This window comes from Malania oleifera, chromosome 7 (genome assembly GCF_029873635.1).
Source record: "Malania oleifera isolate guangnan ecotype guangnan chromosome 7, ASM2987363v1, whole genome shotgun sequence".
Lineage (NCBI taxonomy): Eukaryota > Viridiplantae > Streptophyta > Magnoliopsida > Santalales > Ximeniaceae > Malania > Malania oleifera.
This window is the reverse complement of record NC_080423.1, coordinates 67605477-67623879: the sequence shown is the minus strand read 5'-3', so window position 1 is coordinate 67623879 and position 18403 is coordinate 67605477. Positions and strand designations below refer to the sequence as shown.

Sequence of the window (18403 nt, the reverse complement as noted above, 5' to 3'; positions counted from 1 at the left end):
AAGAAGGAACAAAAATTTTGAGAAGGAGCTTGCTATCTTTAAACATAGGGAATCCTCATTGAAAGAATTAAATGATTCTTTTAAAAAGAAGAACGAAGAGTTTATTTTAAATTCTTAAAAAAAGCAAGTAAAAATAGAAAATTTGGAAAATAGATTGTTAAAATGCAAAGGAGAGGAAGCTTGCATTTGTTCCACCTTAAAAGATGAAAATGCTTACCTTGAAAGGGAAAATGAGGAGCTTATTGAAAAAGCTCAAAACAACCATGATATTTTTCAAGAATAAGTAGGAAATTTGAAAAATAAAATTGCAAATATTTTAGAAGAAAATACTCTTGAAAAAGGAAAATCATGGTAAAATTATAAGAGGAAAAGAAAACTCAAATAAATCTTTGGGAATTAAAAGAAATTTTGTTTCCAAAAAAAAGTTGAAATCTGCGTATAAATCACATGGTTATGTCTCCTCAAGAAAAAAGAGTGTTAATAAGTCAAAACCATTACACACAGACAAAATTTGTTTATATTGTGAGAGGAAGGGTCATATCCGAATTTCTACCCTTATAGAGGTGCTAGAGGCAAAGAAAGGAAGATTGAATGAGTAGTTAAGAAAACACAACCTATTGACACCCAAGGGGGAATGGGTACCAAAAAGAATTACATGATTTTTATTGCTTCCTTAGAACCTAGGATTAGGAAATAGGGTTTAAGTAGACTTTACAATACTTAGGTAAAAGTAAAAAGGGAATATGATGACTAAGATTGTGGTCAAAGTATAAAATCCCAAATTTTGGATTGTTTTACTATGCTGGGAACTTTAGAAGATCAAGCCAATAATGATGAATGAAAATGTTAAAACTAATATGATCCATTAAATTGTATATATCTTGATAATTGGTTAATTGGCTATTGTTTATGGGATGAAAAAGCATGCACTCAAAGCTTGCTCCTTAGGAATAAATTTTTGAGTGGCAAATGGAAAAACCTTTAATGAATTATTTAGGTTTTGAATAATAAGTTCAAAATCATGCTATGTTAGGTAAAGTCCATCTCTTATGAAAAGGAGATATGTTCCTTAGTTTTATAATCTGTTTTGATGATATATGCTTTAGCTTGGATATATAGTAAGAACATGCAAAGCATAGCATAACCTATCAATACATGGAGTTGAACTTTAGTTAAGCTAATCATAATAACAATTGGAGAATTCACATTGAATGTTTGATCCAACAACAAATGGTATCATTCTAAATCATCATTGATGAGTAAGTAAGGAAGCCAATCTAGGTATTTCAAATGTTATGGTTTAGCACCAATAATTGGCATATATGTTTGGCACATACTCACCTTGCCACCATGAAAACCGATCTTAAGGGGGAGAAATTATTTTAGCTAAATGAATAGTACCGCTCTTTTTGATGATGATCAAAGGGGGAGAAGATATTTGGTGTTATATATGTGGGGGATAAATGCATGTCGTGTTATGAAAGTTCAGTTTGCTTATTATTTATCTTAAATGAACTTTGTAGTTTATGAATTGTATGTTAAAGCTCAAATAGATATGACCTATCTAGTTGAATGTTTTTATACCTTATATGCATAAAGTAAGGGGGAGCAAATGTTAGTCTTATCTAACAATATGCATAAATTGAGGGGTAGCTTTGAATTATAGCCTATAAAAAAGACCAATAGTTTGCTATCATCAAAAAGGGGGGAGATTGTTAGTCTTGGTGGCTACATGATCTTGATTATCATGTTTTAATGATAACAACCCATTAGTGGTTCTAGGTGAACTGATCTTTGCATATTAAGTTATGGTAAGTACAAACACAAATGCAAAGATTAAGTAAAATCTTAATAAATTAGACAGCATAAAAAAGAAGGAGATTGTTAGCCTTGGTGGTTCCGTAATCATATTTAATGTGTTTTGATGATATTAACCTATATGTTGTTCCTAGTGTATTCTATATTTGTAGAATATATTAAGCCCAAGTACAAGTACCAAATACATGAAATATTGTGTTAACTTTGGTGTATTTCCAAGAGGGGGGTGAATTGGGTATTCAAAAAATTTATTCCTAGGTCAACCAATCTAATAGCAGTATTACGCAAACCTAGGGTCTTTCTATTTAATCATAAACCCAATTAACACATGTACAACATATAATGAATTAAACAAAATACATACATGTGCTGAAAATAAAAGTGCGGAATATAAATTGTGAAATAAAAAGTACAAGCACAATATGTTATCAGGGTTCTGCCAATACTGCCTACGTCCCCGCCTCTAGCTCGCAAGTCCGAGGATTCCACTAATACTCACTTAACGGGTGGAGCGATACTAGTTACAATCAGGTTAATTAGCAGGACTGACCTCAACCTACATCTTAGCAAGATGGTGCACCTACCTTTCCTAACCGGGTCTAAGCCAATCCGGGACTATTTCACAAGGCTAGTCCCCCTCTTTAGTCCCACGCTAGGAATACAACAAATGTAAATTTTTGCATACACGAAAAATGCTTATAATACTAAGCAGATATGTACCAATAAACTCAATATCACAAATCAATGCACACCAAACATGTATGAACTATAAGCTCGGTGCTCTTCGTGTGCAATCAACACTCAATAAGATGTATAATCTCAAATATGCGCAGAATGTTCTAAAAAGCTAATCTTTGAAAGCAAAGTATTTCAAATCTCAATATCAGATTAGTATTTCAAAGATGTTAGCAATAATATTCAAACGAACTCAAAAATATTTTCTCAAATGAATCTAGCACGAAAGTTGTTTGAAATCTAACTTTGTAAAATATATTTGTACACAAAAGTATAAGCCCAAATGAGTATTGCAATGATAATGCAAACTCACTTAACTATATGATTTTTCCCAATCAAAGATTTATCAAATGAAATCGGAGGAAAAATCTAGCTCAACCCTCAATATGAAAATCAAATGTGTAATATACAAGTGAGGGTTTCTATCACAATAACAAACAATAAACACTCACAAGGCAAGATTTCTCAAAGGAATGAATGCACTTGAGTGTTATTGGGTTAGAATGAACAAATAGGGTTTAGAAAATTTAAGAGAGTTTTTGGCTAATCTTATTTACTAATCCCCACCAATCTAAGCAAATGAGCCCCTATATATAGAGAATGGAAAAATTATGACCATTGGGGACATATAGGGTATTATTAGATTTGTTTTAAAATCAATTAAGAAAATTAACCCAGTTTACTTACTTTTAACCTTGGTAAAAAGTAATTTAACCCGTGAGATTCGGGTGCTCGGTCTGAGGTTTGGGTGCTCGAATAGACTCAATCAGAAAATCAGTTTTTAAAGGTTCGGGTGCCCGAGTTTGGATTCGATTTGGCTGGAAAAAAAAGTAAGAAACATTTGTGCACAGTTCGAGTGCATGGATATAAGTTCGATTAACCGAACTAGCTAGCTTGGTTTCCCGAGGCCTTTTTGAATGCGAAGGTTCGGGTGTCCGGGTTGGTGAAAAGCATTCTGACATGGGATTGGTTGCCCGGGGGCGATATGTTTGCTACAGGTTTGGTCGCTCGAAATCTGGTTAACATCCCAAATGTTCAGGTGCTCGAGGTGTTTTGAAAACTCGGGGTTTGGTTGCCCGACCTCTCACAAATATTGCCTATTCTATTCAATTTCATTTCAAGTTGATCTCCTGATTGTGAATGTGAATGGGGACTTTCTTACGTGCAAGTGTTAGGACCTAGAATCTATCTAAGGCCTTTTTAAGTATGCCAAAAAACCTGGTGTTGGTCGACTAAAAGGTGATCCCTGAGGTCAATCTACGGTCTTTGAGCTTTAGTTCCTACATGCATGCCATACATTAATTATTACAGACCTAATATTAAACTTATAAAATTACAACAATGAATCTTCTGGGTCTTCTTTTGCTTCAAGCCACTATGTGCCGCATGCCATCAATATTATCTAGTTAGTATGATCCCGCACACAAACTTGAAAGTCATTAAATACAAAGAATATTTGTCATTTCAAAACCAGGTATGACCAATAAGGTCAACATATTGAATCAAAGGCAAAGATTAGACTAAGTAGACGTTAAAAAGGAAAGATCAAAAGGACACTCACGCAGAAAGGACTTAAGCACATCCAAGGAAGCTTAATGTAGAATTGTATGTAATAGGGAATGTTTGAGGTAGTATATTTTGTAACTCTTGCGATTTTGTTTCACGCATGATTTCTAAGCAAGAGTTGACCGAAATTGCATGTAAATACTAGGACCTATGAGTAGGATTTCACTAAATCATAAATTCAACTCTTATGGTTTTCAAGGATAAAACAAAGAGTTTGAAAAAATATCCTATACTCAAATATGTTTTCAAATGGGACAAGTGTTAAGTGATATTTGTGTTATAATATTTCATATACTTAGTCAAAACTATTTTTATGTACGTAAGAATTCAAGAAAATTAAGTATATATTCAAAAGGACAAGTTTTAAATCATATTAGTGTTATAATCTTTTACAAACTTGGTCCTGGTTTGGTTTAAAATCTTAGTTATGAACCTCTCAAATTTCCTGAACACCATTCAGTATTCGGGGATAACTTTTTCTAGAAAAGTTCAAAAAGGACAATCTGGGTGTCTATGGAAACCTAAGAAAAAATCCCACAACTTTAATGTTGATGACTTTTTCTGATTTGGGGTATTTTGTAACTCTTGCGATTTTATTTCACGCATGATTTCTAAGCAAGAGTTGAGTAAAATTGCATGTGCATACTAGGACACATGAGTTTATAGGATTTCACTAAGTCATAAATTCAACTCTCATGGTTTTCAAGGATAAACCAAAGAGTTTGACAAAATATCCTATACTCAAATATGTTTTCAAATGGGACAAGTGTTAAGTGGTATTTGTGTTATAATATTTTATATACTCAGTCAAAACTATTTTTATGTATCTAAAGATTCAAGAAAATTAAGTATATATTCATAAGAATAAGTTTTAAATCATATTAATGTTATAATCTTTTACAAACTTGGTCTTGATTTGGTTTAAAACCTCAATTGTGCACATGTCAAATTTCCTAAACACCCTTCGGTATTTGAAGGATAACTTCTGTTAGAAAAGTCCAAAAAAGACAATCTTAGTGTCTATAGAAAGTTAAGACAAAATTCCAAAACTTTCATGTTGATGACTTTTTCTGATTTGGGGTATTTGTTGACGATTCAGGGTAATTTGTTAACGAGTTTTAGGCAGAATGGTAATAGTCGAAGAATGGGGGCAATTAGTCAACGAATGGGGGCAAATAGGTGATGATTGGCATCGAGTTTCAGCTCCCAATGGCTATAAATGGTTAGTTTTCAGTTTAAACATATAATATATCACCCCCAATGGCTAGAAAATTGCTAGTAGCCCATTTTGCCTATAAATACAAGTCCATAGACTTGTTTAGATATGATTTTGGTGATTTTACAAGTTTACAGTGAAAAATAACTTTGAATACAAAACCTAGGCACTTTGCATCTTTGTTTATCATCACAAGAGCTCAATCTCTCTTGCTCGAATCATTCCAATTGAAAGGATAGTGTGAGGATTGTATTGTATTTGATATCAGGTCATTTGAGGATTATTTCTTTGTATACCCATCTTGTTGTAAAAGGTTCTTTGTGAACCAATTGTTGAAGGTTATTTGTGAACCGTATTTGCAAAGCTTCTTGGTGAACCTAGCGGCTCTTGGTGAGCGATAGGGATTTGTTCCCGAGTGAAGGTAAGGCTTCTCCGCAGGTGAAGGAGTTTTTAGTAGATTGTGGAATCCTCGAGTTGGTCTCAAGGCGTGGATGTAAGTTTGGTGTCGAACCACATTAAAATTCCGGTGTTAATCTTCTTTACCTTATACTCTTTATTTAATATCTTGTGCTTGATTTGTATTCGATATATTGTGATATAATTGTTTGAATCTTGGCAAGAACTTTATTTTGTAATGAAAAGCCAAAATACCTGAAAGAGTCCATTCACCCCCCCCTCTGACTCTATATACTCCAGGGCCGACAAGTGGTATCGGAGCAAACCGCACTTTTATATACCATGACGGTCGTGATGTGTCATGGATTTCTTTGCTTGACATTTGTTCTTCTTTCAAATCCTTAATCATTTCATATTTTTGAAAACTTTCTTCATAAAATTATTATTATTGCAGAAAAAAATCGAATGGCTTTTGTGGATCATCGTTTGACTGCGGCCACCGAAAAAGAATCAAACGTAGATGACTTGGAGGACCCAAGATTTACTTTGGGGGACCACTCTGATGCCTAACTTAGGAACTGTGGGAGGCTATAGGTTGTAAAAATAATAGAAAAGTGATAGTAAGGGTGAGATGCTTACCCCTCTCGAAAATAACGACACATCGCTTTTGAAGTTTTTTCTAAGTTATTTTCAAACCATCCCTTTTTTCTTCACTACATACTCATTCAAAGTGTAATTATTTATATTATTTTGTTCAATATAATTTTGAATATTTTTTCATTTAGAAATTCTTCAATACATGCGCTTTGGGCAATGTGTATGCTCAATAAAATTATTTTATTTATAGATAGCTTTTTTTTTTTTTTTTAGTGTGAAAAGTAGTAGTTAATCACAGTTAAACTTTGTAGAGAAAGGGTAATGGTTCACACCAAGCACCCAGGAAAGTTGGTAGGATGCCACGCCAAGTGCCCGAGAAGCATAGGTAGGGTGTCACTCCAAGTGCTAAAGGGTAAGCAGGGTGAACGTTGCACGCTCTGGCAAATTAATCTTGAGGAAACTACTCATTTGACAAAACAAAGAATTGTGTGCAAACACTTGATATGACTCAGTTCTATTTCAATGCTCAAAAGAGCTCAACAACCAACAAGAGTCTTTTGCAGCTCATTATAAGTTAGTAGTCGCAGTTACCTCGCACAGTGGATAAGCCGTACAGAGGAAAGAGACCAAATATGTAGAGCATACCTTGCATATATGTAATCAACTACAAAGGTCGCCAATAAAAACAGGTGAGAGTTGACAGAAAACATCTAGTAGCATGCCATATAGAAGATTCAAGATTTTATGAACTTCAAGACAACAACAGAATCTGAAGACTTCTTACAACAAATCGACGAGGGCGTTGATAGAGTGAGTGGGGGAGTGTTAGGGGTTGACAATGTAAAGTGAGTTAAATGGGAACAGAGATGGCTCTAAATGTATTTTTCAGGGATTTTATACTAGACATCGAATTACTTGGATTATGACTTGTATGGTTGTCCTACTAATTGAATAAAATAAATAGTTCCACCGGTCATTGAGTATGAATGTCTCTCGCCTTCATGATTCATTATTGTTGGAACTAATATTCTCATGGTTATGATTGTCTTTCGAAACTTATCTAATGCTCATGTTTACTGGTTTGAACGTATAATTGTTGGCTGACTCTGTTGAGGGTGAGACTCGATGAGTGCTGCACAACCCCTTAGTTGAGTCTAATTTGGGGGTCCGTGACACTATGCTATATTCAACGAAATTATATAAATGCATTTGAAAGATTATTTTAAATATGTTACGACTTGAACCAACAAAAAGAAAGAACATTTGGTTTAAAAAAAAATAAAATTATCAATATCAAAAGCCAAATAAATTAGTAAATCCCAAAAAAAAAAAAAAAGTAGAATAGGCAAGAGAATGTTTAATATTTTTATGTTTTATTTTTCACCTTTTATTTTTCAAATGATTATAAAAATGCCATATTTAACATTTGTGTTAAAAAGTAACTAGAAAACATCATTAGTTTTTTTTTTTTTCAAGTTCTCTGTATAAAGTTGGAAAACTAAAAAAACAATGTTATTTTCTGTAACTTTGAAAAATTGAACATGGAAAATAAAACCGGTTGTTGAAAACTTAGTAGATCCTATACATTTTCATAGACTTAGAAGTACCCTCTACATAATAAGGTCAAGTTTATTTGAATTAGAAAAAAAGATTATATCTAGGCATCATTATGTAAAAAAAAAAAAAAAACAAGCAACTATCAATATTTTAGTTAATGAATCACAATTTACTTAAATGTTTAACTATTGACACAAGTAGCATTTTTAATTTGTAAACTAAATATTATTCCAATATTCTATAGCTCAAAAGTATGACTTAAAAACTATTTTTAAACTTTTTAATATTATTCCTAGCTCATGGTATGACTAATTTATTCAATATTACCTTTGACTTTTTTTTTATAATACTTTGTGTGTTAGATCGCATAACAACTTATTAGGTATAGACATGCATTTTTAATTTAAGCTACTCCTAAACATAAAATCAACAAAAATAAAAATTTTCAATTCTATCTTTCATTATAAATTCATAAAAATTTATAATCTCGCATATCTGAAAAAGTCAAAATTGAATGTCATTCCTTCATGTTCACTTGATTATTGTATCAATAGTCTCCTAATATTTTTGCAATTCCCATTCCCCCAAACTTATATGTAGCTCACCCTAAATTCTCCTTCTTTCAATCAATCTCTTTCTTTTCTCCCTCCATGGCTATTAATATTTTTGGCTATGAGTTTTGGTGGGGTGAATAGGATCTCATTGTGAATTTAAAAGAATTTTTTTTTTTTTCTAGAAATGGGTGTTTAATACTTAATAATCGATTAGCTAAAATAATCGAGGGCAGTAAAATGTCTAATTATCAACTATCATATTAATTGTTATAAAATAATAATATTACTTTTATTTAATAAATTACAAATGTCAATTAAAAAGTCAATTAACATAAATATTAACACTCTCAATAGAAATTTCAAATATTGTATAATTTAAAAATTAATTAAACTTTCTTTATTAATATTGTAATTAAAATTTTTAATATGTTTGATTAAAAATTTATTAAATTTTATGTTAATCAATATTTTTAATTTCCATTTTAATGTTTTCTACTTAAAATCTTCAATATTTCCAAATTAATAATTAATTTAATTTAATTAAAATCTTACAATTAATATCTTTAACTAACATATTATGTATACTTTCCAATTAAAATAATTGATATTTATACTTTTTTTTTTTTAGTTTATTAGTAATTTATTATTTTAAATCTAATAATAGAGCATGGCCATTATAAGGGTATTACTGTCCCATAGTCAAAATAATGAAAACAATTTGGTCCAAAAAGTAAGATTACTATGAGAATAAGATTTCCATAAAACTTACCAGAGAGAAGGTGGGAATAGGATGTCCATGTTTCATGGAAACATTACATTCCGAGGAATGTGAATATGTCCGCCATGTAGATTCTCAAACTCAAACAAATGTGAGAATAAAATGCTATAGGTTGACATTCCTAAGAATGTTGAAAGATGTTGCGAAACAAATGCCTTCTAAGAATTAAACCGATTGGTCCGATTTGCACCGATATGCCTCTGTTTGAGCCAGTTCATTTGCATTGATTCTCATCATTTATGGGATTTCAAGCCTCACCCAACTAGGCTAGTCATGGGGTTGGGTCGAACTCGATTAGATCAGCAAGTCTTATCTAAGTTTCAAAACTAAGATAATTAACTATACCATATCCTTCAAAGGTGCATAATGATTTTGTTATACATAGATTAGGTATAAAGTTGTTAGTACCGATCTATCTAATTGCTATTATATTTGACACTATGCATGATTTGACAGTTATTATTCTTATGTAGATTTTCTTTTATTTAGTTCATTATTTAAGCTACCATTTTTCATATGAGCTAAGCTAAAGACTTCTTAGCTTTGGCATCCACCTATTATAAATTTTGAACCACGGGATGAAATATTTGAAAAAGATCGAAACTACTAGAAGTTGTACTTTTTTTAAAAAAAGCAAAGGCAATTTCAATAGGTTAAGGAACAAAATAAAATTGATGTAAATACTACTCATGCCAAATCCCTTGAACACGCAATTAATAATGAAGAATAATATGATTTCATTGGAATGGAGTTGACATCTAAGATGACTTAAATGATGATGCTGCATCTCATCAAGAGTTGTGTCAAGGTCTGCATTGAACCAACTAATTGAAGGGATCAAATGGGAAAATAAAAAATCAATAAACTTGTTGAAGTTGTGAGTGAAGATATGAAGATTATCAATGCAGGTTTGGATGCAGGTGCCACTGTACTAGATGCCAGCAACCCTTTAACCTATACTAATTAAGAGCAATGGCTCAATGAGATTGTAAAAATTGATGGCGTGAGTGATATATCTTGTATGAAGTTGATCATAGTCTTATTGAGTAAGAAATAACTACTCAAGCATTTGTAGCTTGTCCAGTTGAATTTGAGTCTTTTTTTTTTTTTGAGGATTAATATTCACACAATCAAAGTGAAGAAGAATGCTTCTTCTTTCCTTTGTATTGTTGGATTCCTATTATGAGGGTAGCTTTTGCTTGAATTCTTTTGTTTAAATAAGGTGAATTAGATATTGTGTTTCTTTTAGTGGAGTGAATGATTTGTAAATTATTCTTGTTCCAAGTTAATAATTGAATTTCATTACTTTACGCATAAAGAATAGCATAATTTTTTCATTGAAATTGTGAAAACGTTAAAGTTCATATGCATTTTATTTTTTAAGTATAATTCTAACTGAAATTGTTTTTGTAATTTTTATATAAATTAATTAATAAATTTTGAAAAAAAATGAGTAATTGATTTAAATAACGTTAGTAGATGATATAATTTCCATATATATTTTCCTTGATACCAAACAAAAAATTTCCATTGTGGAGAATCCTTTTGTTTTTCCCTCTCTTTCTTTTTCATTCTTATTTCATGCCACTTTGAGATCCAAACATAAGCTGTAAAGATTCCAAACATTTACATTAAAAAGTTTGCCTCTGTCCTGCTAGGTACTACCTGTTTAAGCCATTGGAACTGGTTTGCTGCTGTTAAGAGCTACTGCTAGGAGACCTCTTTTTTAAGCTTTGTTTAAACAAAAATAGTTTAGCTTCAAAATAGAAAGGCCAAAACAACTCTCTAACGCTTTGCTCAAATATGCAAAAATCCAAATTCAAATTTGGAATTCTATGTTACCAAACAGAGCCTATAGTCAGTGGCAATGAGTATGTCAAATCATTTTTCGAAAACTACAGACAACTTTACAAGGCCTCACTCAAGATACAGACTACAACTTTAAAAGGCCTCAAGTTGCATACAACCTTGGTTATATGCATCCCGGAATAGATTTAAATTTTTGCTTTTTTTGAGATTGAAGCGAATAAAAATAGGTAAGGAAAGACAAACATACACATTCTTAAAAGATTATTTTAGAGATCATGCTGATACACTGGCATGCTGCTTTCGCTCTTGCAAAAATATTTAAAAGAAACTTGAAGTCTACACAAATTAGACGAAGTTTGAAATCTTCAGCTCTCTCCCCTTTGCTTTGTTGCTGGGATGACATCTACCCCCTGCCCGGAACTCATCTAGCTAGACAGACCAGCAGGAGACCAACCTGTCCAGAACTCCAAACTCTAAAACTATGCAATCACAGGGTCACCAAACCAACAGAATGGCAAAATTTTAAAAATATTCAGCAGATCAAATAAACAGAAATGAAAAAGGCACATTCAATAAACGGGTATCTAAGGGGAGAAAAAAAAGAAAAAAATACATGGTGAGCTTGAGCTGATAAACAAAAATATGTGATACATTTCGCGTTTTTTTTTTCTTCGGTTTTTTGGCTTTTGGTTTTTTTTTTTTTTTGTTTTAATTTTTATACCTCCTTACAACATTTCTGCATAAGCGAAATCATACACGAAACAGCGGCAATAGATGTCATCAAGGGCCTGCCACCTCTGTGACTTTGACCTGAAAACTCATCTGCCAACTGAATTTTAATCGAATATATACATGCACAAAAACAACATATATCCACTCGGATGGATGCAAGGGAAGCTCTTTTGCGCAGCTCCCACAGCAAACCTCCCTGGTTTGTCTTGTTCATTTCGAGCTGAGTGATCCAAAGAAGTCCTTCATTGAATACAGAAGAAGTGCCTTTTATCTAGAAAGCTGAATATCTTGCTTTTTCTGCTGTTGCTATAGACGTAATAGAAGAGCTAGAAACAGTGGAAATGCCCATTGACATGGGGGAAGACGACCTGCACAAGCTGCAGACAAGTATATTGACATAAAGAAATTGAATCATACCAAAACAATACAACTTTCAGAATTAAATTTCAAGAGTTCAAGCAGCTAAAACAAAGATAGGGCACTTAAAAAATTTTCCAACATGCACCTGAACTGGACAATATCGTACAAATAAACTAAACATACACTGCATGACATTATAAAAGCAGACTGCCTCAGATGTACAATAACAATTCTAGCTTCAATTTAAAGAGAAAATCTTTAGGTTTTTCATATACTCACACGAAGATGGAGTCGGTGGAACTGACGACATTATGTCAGGTGATTCTGCATCATCTTTGCTCTTTGATGGGGGTGGAACTCGAGCAAAAACTACATTAGGCAAGGGACCTGATACATGTTTTGGATGGGAAGCAGGAGATGGTGTGACTACTTGCAGATGTGGCGATGCCGCAGAATGCTGTGGAGAAATCATAGGAGCAACAGTAGGGGCTAAAAAAGGATGCCTTTTGGTCTTCCCTGTAGGCCTTTTATGCCCATTTCGGCAATCAGGAGGCCTTGCCTCATTACTATTCTCAGGAGCAGAACTGCTTTTAGGTGAAGGTGAAATTCTTCCAGGTGCATGTGAACCTTTCTCAGTTGCAGGGGCACTGGCAACTGCAGGTGCAATTGCAGGAGCAGGATGGGCATCATGGTGATGATGGTGGTGGTGGTGATGATGGTGGTGGTGATGATGGTGGGAATGAGGTGAAGGAGCTGGAGTAGGCACACTGCCATCACCACCATGAAGGGAATGTTGCAGAATAGAAGAAAGCCGAACTTGTTTAACTCTACCAAATACCGTGTTATTCAGGCCAAGGTTTCTTGCATGAGAACCTGTTATGGTTTGAGCCAATTGCTTCAATCTTGGCAATGAGGGTGTATTCCCGATTGCAAGTAAAACTGATGACTGAACAGTAGTAGGGGGAGCCACTGTTGAACCTTTGGAATTTGTCAAGCTAATATAAAGGTTCTGCATTGTACAAAATGAAGCCAATTACATTCAGCTACTAAAATAATGTTGTCAAACTACCAGACTCCTGGAAATTGCAAACCATGTTTCCAAGCATCTGAAAACTGCAAAAATGGAGTCTAAATTTTCTAAAAAATACTATAAATTATGAATATAATCCTCAATACTAGAGGAAAACTCATCCCGACCCACCCCTCCCCCCCAACGCCCAAAACAAAGGAAAAAAATAGACACGATTGCAAAAATTACGGCCACATGCCGCCCAACATGCACTTTGCACCCATGCTATTGGTAGAAAGGGTTAGTCTTTAAATATTGATGTTCAAGAAACCAGAGAACCAATGTTGAAAGGAAACTTTTTCCAAGTGCCTTCCCCCAAAAAAGAAGGTTTGCATGCTCCTTAACACATGCACACGCACAGAGAGAGAGAGAGAGAGAGAGAGAGAGAGAGAGAGAGAGAGAGAGAGAGAGAGAGAGAGAGAGAGAGAGAGAGAGACTCATTGCCAAACCTCATATGGAGTTAGGTGTAACCCTGATTTCAGCTGGCTTGTCAATTCATTGAAATTTTCTTGTATTTGATAGATAGAGAAGTTCAACGTAAAATTGAAAAGGATTTGCACTTTCTGCAGAAGAAATCCACTCTGTATAGGGCTCACAGTAAAACCTCCTGGAAATTTTAGGACCTCAAAAAGGAACGGCTCCCCGAACAAAGACATAGTCAACCGTAGAGTTGATTGATTTATAACCAGAGATTCAAAAGAGGACCTAATCAAACTTTGAGCAGTCGTAGATACTTCTGAATATTTTGCATCAGGGTCAACTGCAAACACAACTTCAGATCTGTTCAATCCAACTGAAGGTTCTAGAGATAAAATTACCACCTGGTTCAAACAAGAGATTAGATGAAAATTCAGGAAATAATGTACACTAATTGGAAAAGTACTGAGATGACTGATACTTTGGTAGTGAGAACGCCTATCTCATCAGATATATCATTCAAGAGCTGCAAGATATTGTCTTCCAGCAAAGAAACTGGCTTTTCAACTTTAAAACTTGCTACTATGTCATGATCTGTAACATGAGAAAATGTCAATTACATTCAATATCCACAGAAAAATGACATTGTCAAAAAACAAAAAAGAATTGTGTCTGCATCAGAACGTGATATATTTGTTGCATAAAAAATAAAAAATTTACGTTTTTTTCATTGCAAATGAAATATGTTAAGAGAGAGGAGAGAAAATTACAATGTAGGAGCAAGATATCCTCATGGAAGATGGGAAAAAACCAAAAAATCAGAAGGGAAATAAAAGTAAACGGAAAAAGAACTAACAAACCCTAACTAAGAAAACCCCTCTTTAAACCCTTCCCTTCATAATTGACAGAACTCAGAAGCCTCGCCAATTCCTGCTGACCTTTATTCACTTTTCTTCTAGCTCTATCCAATTGAACTTCATCTCCCCCCCACCCCAACCACCGCAAAAGATCAGCTAATCACAGTCCCATTCCTTTGGCAGCAACATCCTGCTCACTAATCTTCTCCACAAGGGCACAAAGAATCCCATCCTTACATTTATTACCCAGCCAAATTTTCAACCCCCAAACCAAAAAAAAAAAAAACTACACATTCTGTAAACCTTCAAGTGGAGAAGGGAGCATGTATGAAATAAAGTTCTCATTGTGAAACAGTGGAGTGATTTATATGGTAATTAAGGACAAAATAAAACAATCTGTGGAATCCATAGGTTCAGTTATAGATAAACATTCGTGCAAGGCAATAGCATCAAATCAGCATTAAATCAAAAAATAAAGTATAAGCCTCATTTTTCAGTTGTCTAAGCGCATTCTTTGATATTGACGTTCGCCCTATCATATTATGATACCTACACAGCGCTGTTGGGCTGTTGGCTAGCTGTCCAAAAATATAGGTCTCATGGGGGCTGACTCCTGGAGAATAAAAGAAAATTATAAATAAAAAATAAATAAATGTTTCTTGTTAGAATTCAGGAAGAAATACTAGAGGCATAGGAGTGGCCATCCTGCTTCCCGGCAACACAAGGAAATATCACTAATCACAATTAATACATTTCCCTGTATCTTCTTCTTCTTCACAGTAGAAAAACTGGAAAGAGTATCAATTGCCACAACAAAAAATATGGAAATGTTTCGAAACATATGTGCCAAATGTAGACAATGCTTATGAAGCCTAGACAAAAGAAAACATTTTTGGAACAATCTGCCAAGAACTGTTTCATGCACCATAGAGAATATAATTGCTATTCAATGTAATAATTAATATCTCCCAAAACATTGATTAATCTGATTTTAAGCATTTAAAACTAAAACCAATGCTCAGGATGACAAGTTGAAGACAACTGCTGTCCGAAAGCCTACAGGAAAGAGGTAAAAAGGGGAATGGGAAAGAAAAGAGAAGTAAAAACTCTATCCGTAAAAATTGTTGTTCCCTTAACTTCTAGATCTACCATAGGCAGCAATATGGTAATTAGACATATTGTATTTTTTTATTTTTATTTTTTTTGGGGGTGAAGATGCCATTTCATTTTTCAGACCAGAGAAAAATTCTTTGGATTTTGACATCATCTCGAAGGACCAAACTAATTTATTCTCATATATAAAACATGAGAAGAAGCCATTCTGGAAGAAAATCTAGAAACAACAAGGTTTCATATATCGGGAGTGGATGCTCAACTAATGAATAGGGGAAAGGACAGGCTCCACCACACCCCCAATACAGATTTGTTTGTGTGCATGTACCAATATTGGGTATAAAAATGTTGATAGTTTGAATCCACAGGGGGTCACACAAAGAGCTTTTATTTCACATAAGAAATGGATAAAAAGTTAGGTGAAAGGGCAGCATTGACAAAATAAAATATAACATCATTTAATGGTGAACAACCAAGCCCATCCACAAAAGCATTCAAGCTTGTTTTCTGTGTTCCAATTAGTCCTACATCAAAGATACAATCATTAAGAGGAATTTAAAGCCCTTGTATAAGGAAACCCAACCATCAAGTGTCATGCAACCTATGATGCTTCTATGAGTTTAAAAACTCCAAGAAATATTGTAATCCAGCAAGCTTCCTCCCCAACTAGCTAATTGTCTCCCCATGACAGGTATGGTAAAAAATACTTGTTTTAACAAAAGAGTAAGTGAGAAGTGAGCTCTGCTGCCTGCCTAAGTGAAGGATATCAAGCGTGCAAAGGTTAAAAGGACCAACAAAACACTCAGAAATGCAAGAAGAGCTGATCAATATACAATAACTATATTCAAATTATACCATGATGCTTTAAAAATGTGCCTTGCTAAGACTGCAACATACTTTTACCTGTATGTCAGTGTCAAGCCTAGACTCATTGACCTCGGGGGACTATCAAAGAAGTATACAACTAGTCACCTATAAAGTTACTAAATGAAAAGTTGCCATTGGATAGGGATCAACAATAACTTCTCAAGGACATAAAACTACAGACCAACTGCAACACAAGATTGACAGCATAAACTTCCACTTTGACACAAGGAATTGTTGGGAATTAGGATACCTTGAAATTTACCTAAACTAGATAAACTGGGGGTACTAAAACAAAGATTGTCTCAGCTCCCTCAAACACAGGAAATGTATACTCAAATGGAAACTTCATACACTTTTAAACAAAACATGAAGAAGGTGGCAATGACATAAATGAAGCTAAATATAACTATGTTAGGCTAAGAAATAGCAACAAATTTCAAATTTTAGCAGAAGCAAAACCAGCAAGCAATAACAGATTAAGCATAAAAATTAAAATAAAAATCAAATAAATTTATGCACATCAAACTTTAAACTTGAAAAACTTCCATAATTATGGTCCAGTCATCCAGCTTACAATACTAAAGTGTAGGTTTATATGCCTCATAAATTCACAAAAAATTTAATACGACTACAAAGGTGCCCAACATTTCTTTACAAAAAAATTTCAGCAGTTCGCCCTTCAATTAGCAAAATCAGGTCGGCAAACAACAGCGAATAAACTTTAAGGCTATCCCATGAAGACAAAAGCGACCAATGGTAAAACACAAGACAGAAAATGTTTACCAGAAACCAACCAGCGACTTTCTCTGAAAAACTACTGTAATTGGAAATACCCTAAGAATTCCGAAATTGCACGTCTTCCAAAATTGTATCTATACTAACAAATCTGCAAATTTCACTCCGAATACTAAATAGCAAATTTAAAGGGTTAAAGCCGCCGCCCATAACCCGCAAGACCCCAATACGATTTTCCTTTTTCTCACTGTAGTTTCTCGGCAAACAAACAGAGAATAAAATTAACATAATCATCGATCCACCAACAGGAAAACCCCGTAAATAAAAAAAAAAATTTCAAACCTAGATATGTCAATAGATATAAGAACATGTAAACATTCGCACAGTAGATCCATTACTATTTGATAATGTTGGTACTCAGAAACCAAAAAATCAAAAGGAGGATAAAATCACTCCGTGAAGTCCGAAACACACCTCGATAGCGGGAGTCCAGATCCAGATTCCCCTGATCCGCGTCTTGCAAAAACGGAGGCAGCCAGAAGACGGCGGAGAGCAAAACAGCGACGGAGAATAGCAGAGCAAAGACGCATCTGAGCCCGACGAACCGGCGGACCCCGCATCGGCTCTCTGCATTCTGCTCCGACGCTTCGGAGCGAACAACCGTTGAAGAGAGGGCCTGCTCTTCCTCGACTTTGCCCATTGGAAATGTGGCTCGACTCCGCTATTCCCCATGACCGGTAGCCGGTACGGAGGCATCCATGGATGTCTGCTGGAGAGCGAAAGTGCGAAGAGAGAGAGGGAGAGAATACTTTTAGGGTTTGATGGAGGAGAAGAGTGGAGTAACTTCTGCAAATCACTCTCTGGTAAGGGGCATTTTTCCTTGGTGGTTTATCCGTTTTTTTTTTTTTTTTTTTAATTTATTTATTAATTTTTAAATTTTGAAGAAGGGAATTGAACAGTAGCGTGGGACAGTGGGAAGTGGTACGATGGTGATGTTTTTTTAAACTGCGCACCGCCTGCGCACTACATCATCGTAGAATTAAAAAGTGAGGGCGTTTTAGTAATAGTGGGAGAAACGAGGGTGTCAAGTTGGAGTCCTGCTCCAGCTGTAGTTTTCTTCTCTGTCAAGTGTTTTTCTGCCTGCCTTCTAAAGCGATTGAAGTTTACTATCTCTCCGGACATGGATTTGAATTCAAAAAATTACTAGACACTTTTTGGTAATTAAGA

At 34.3% G+C, this 18403-nt stretch overlaps 1 protein-coding gene across 1 annotated transcript; it reads right to left on the bottom strand.

The window, feature by feature from the left end:
• Positions 1–11546: 11546 nt before the first annotated feature.
• LOC131159983 (uncharacterized) lies at positions 11547–18141 on the bottom strand. The gene is made up of 5 exons (XM_058115243.1): positions 17651–18141; positions 14086–14198; positions 13637–14008; positions 12398–13127; positions 11547–12135 (listed from the first exon to the last, which is right to left on the bottom strand). The coding sequence occupies exons 1-5, from the start codon at positions 17874–17876 to the stop codon at positions 12065–12067; spliced, it is 1512 nt and encodes a 503-aa protein (XP_057971226.1). The 5' UTR covers positions 17877–18141; the 3' UTR covers positions 11547–12064.
• Between the last annotated feature and the right edge of the window lie 262 nt (positions 18142–18403).

Excerpts from the sequence above, each read along its gene's own strand:
- LOC131159983 (XM_058115243.1), bottom strand. The coding sequence starts at position 17,876 with ATGGGCAAAGTCGAGGAAGAGCAGGCCCTCTCTTCAACGGTTGTTCGC. Across the intron at positions 14,199-17,650 it reads TCTGGACTCCCGCTATCGAG|ATCATGACATAGTAGCAAGT; the intron begins GTGTGTTTCGGA and ends CTCATGTTACAG. Across the intron at positions 14,009-14,085 it reads TAGGCGTTCTCACTACCAAA|GTGGTAATTTTATCTCTAGA; the intron begins GTATCAGTCATC and ends TGTTTGAACCAG.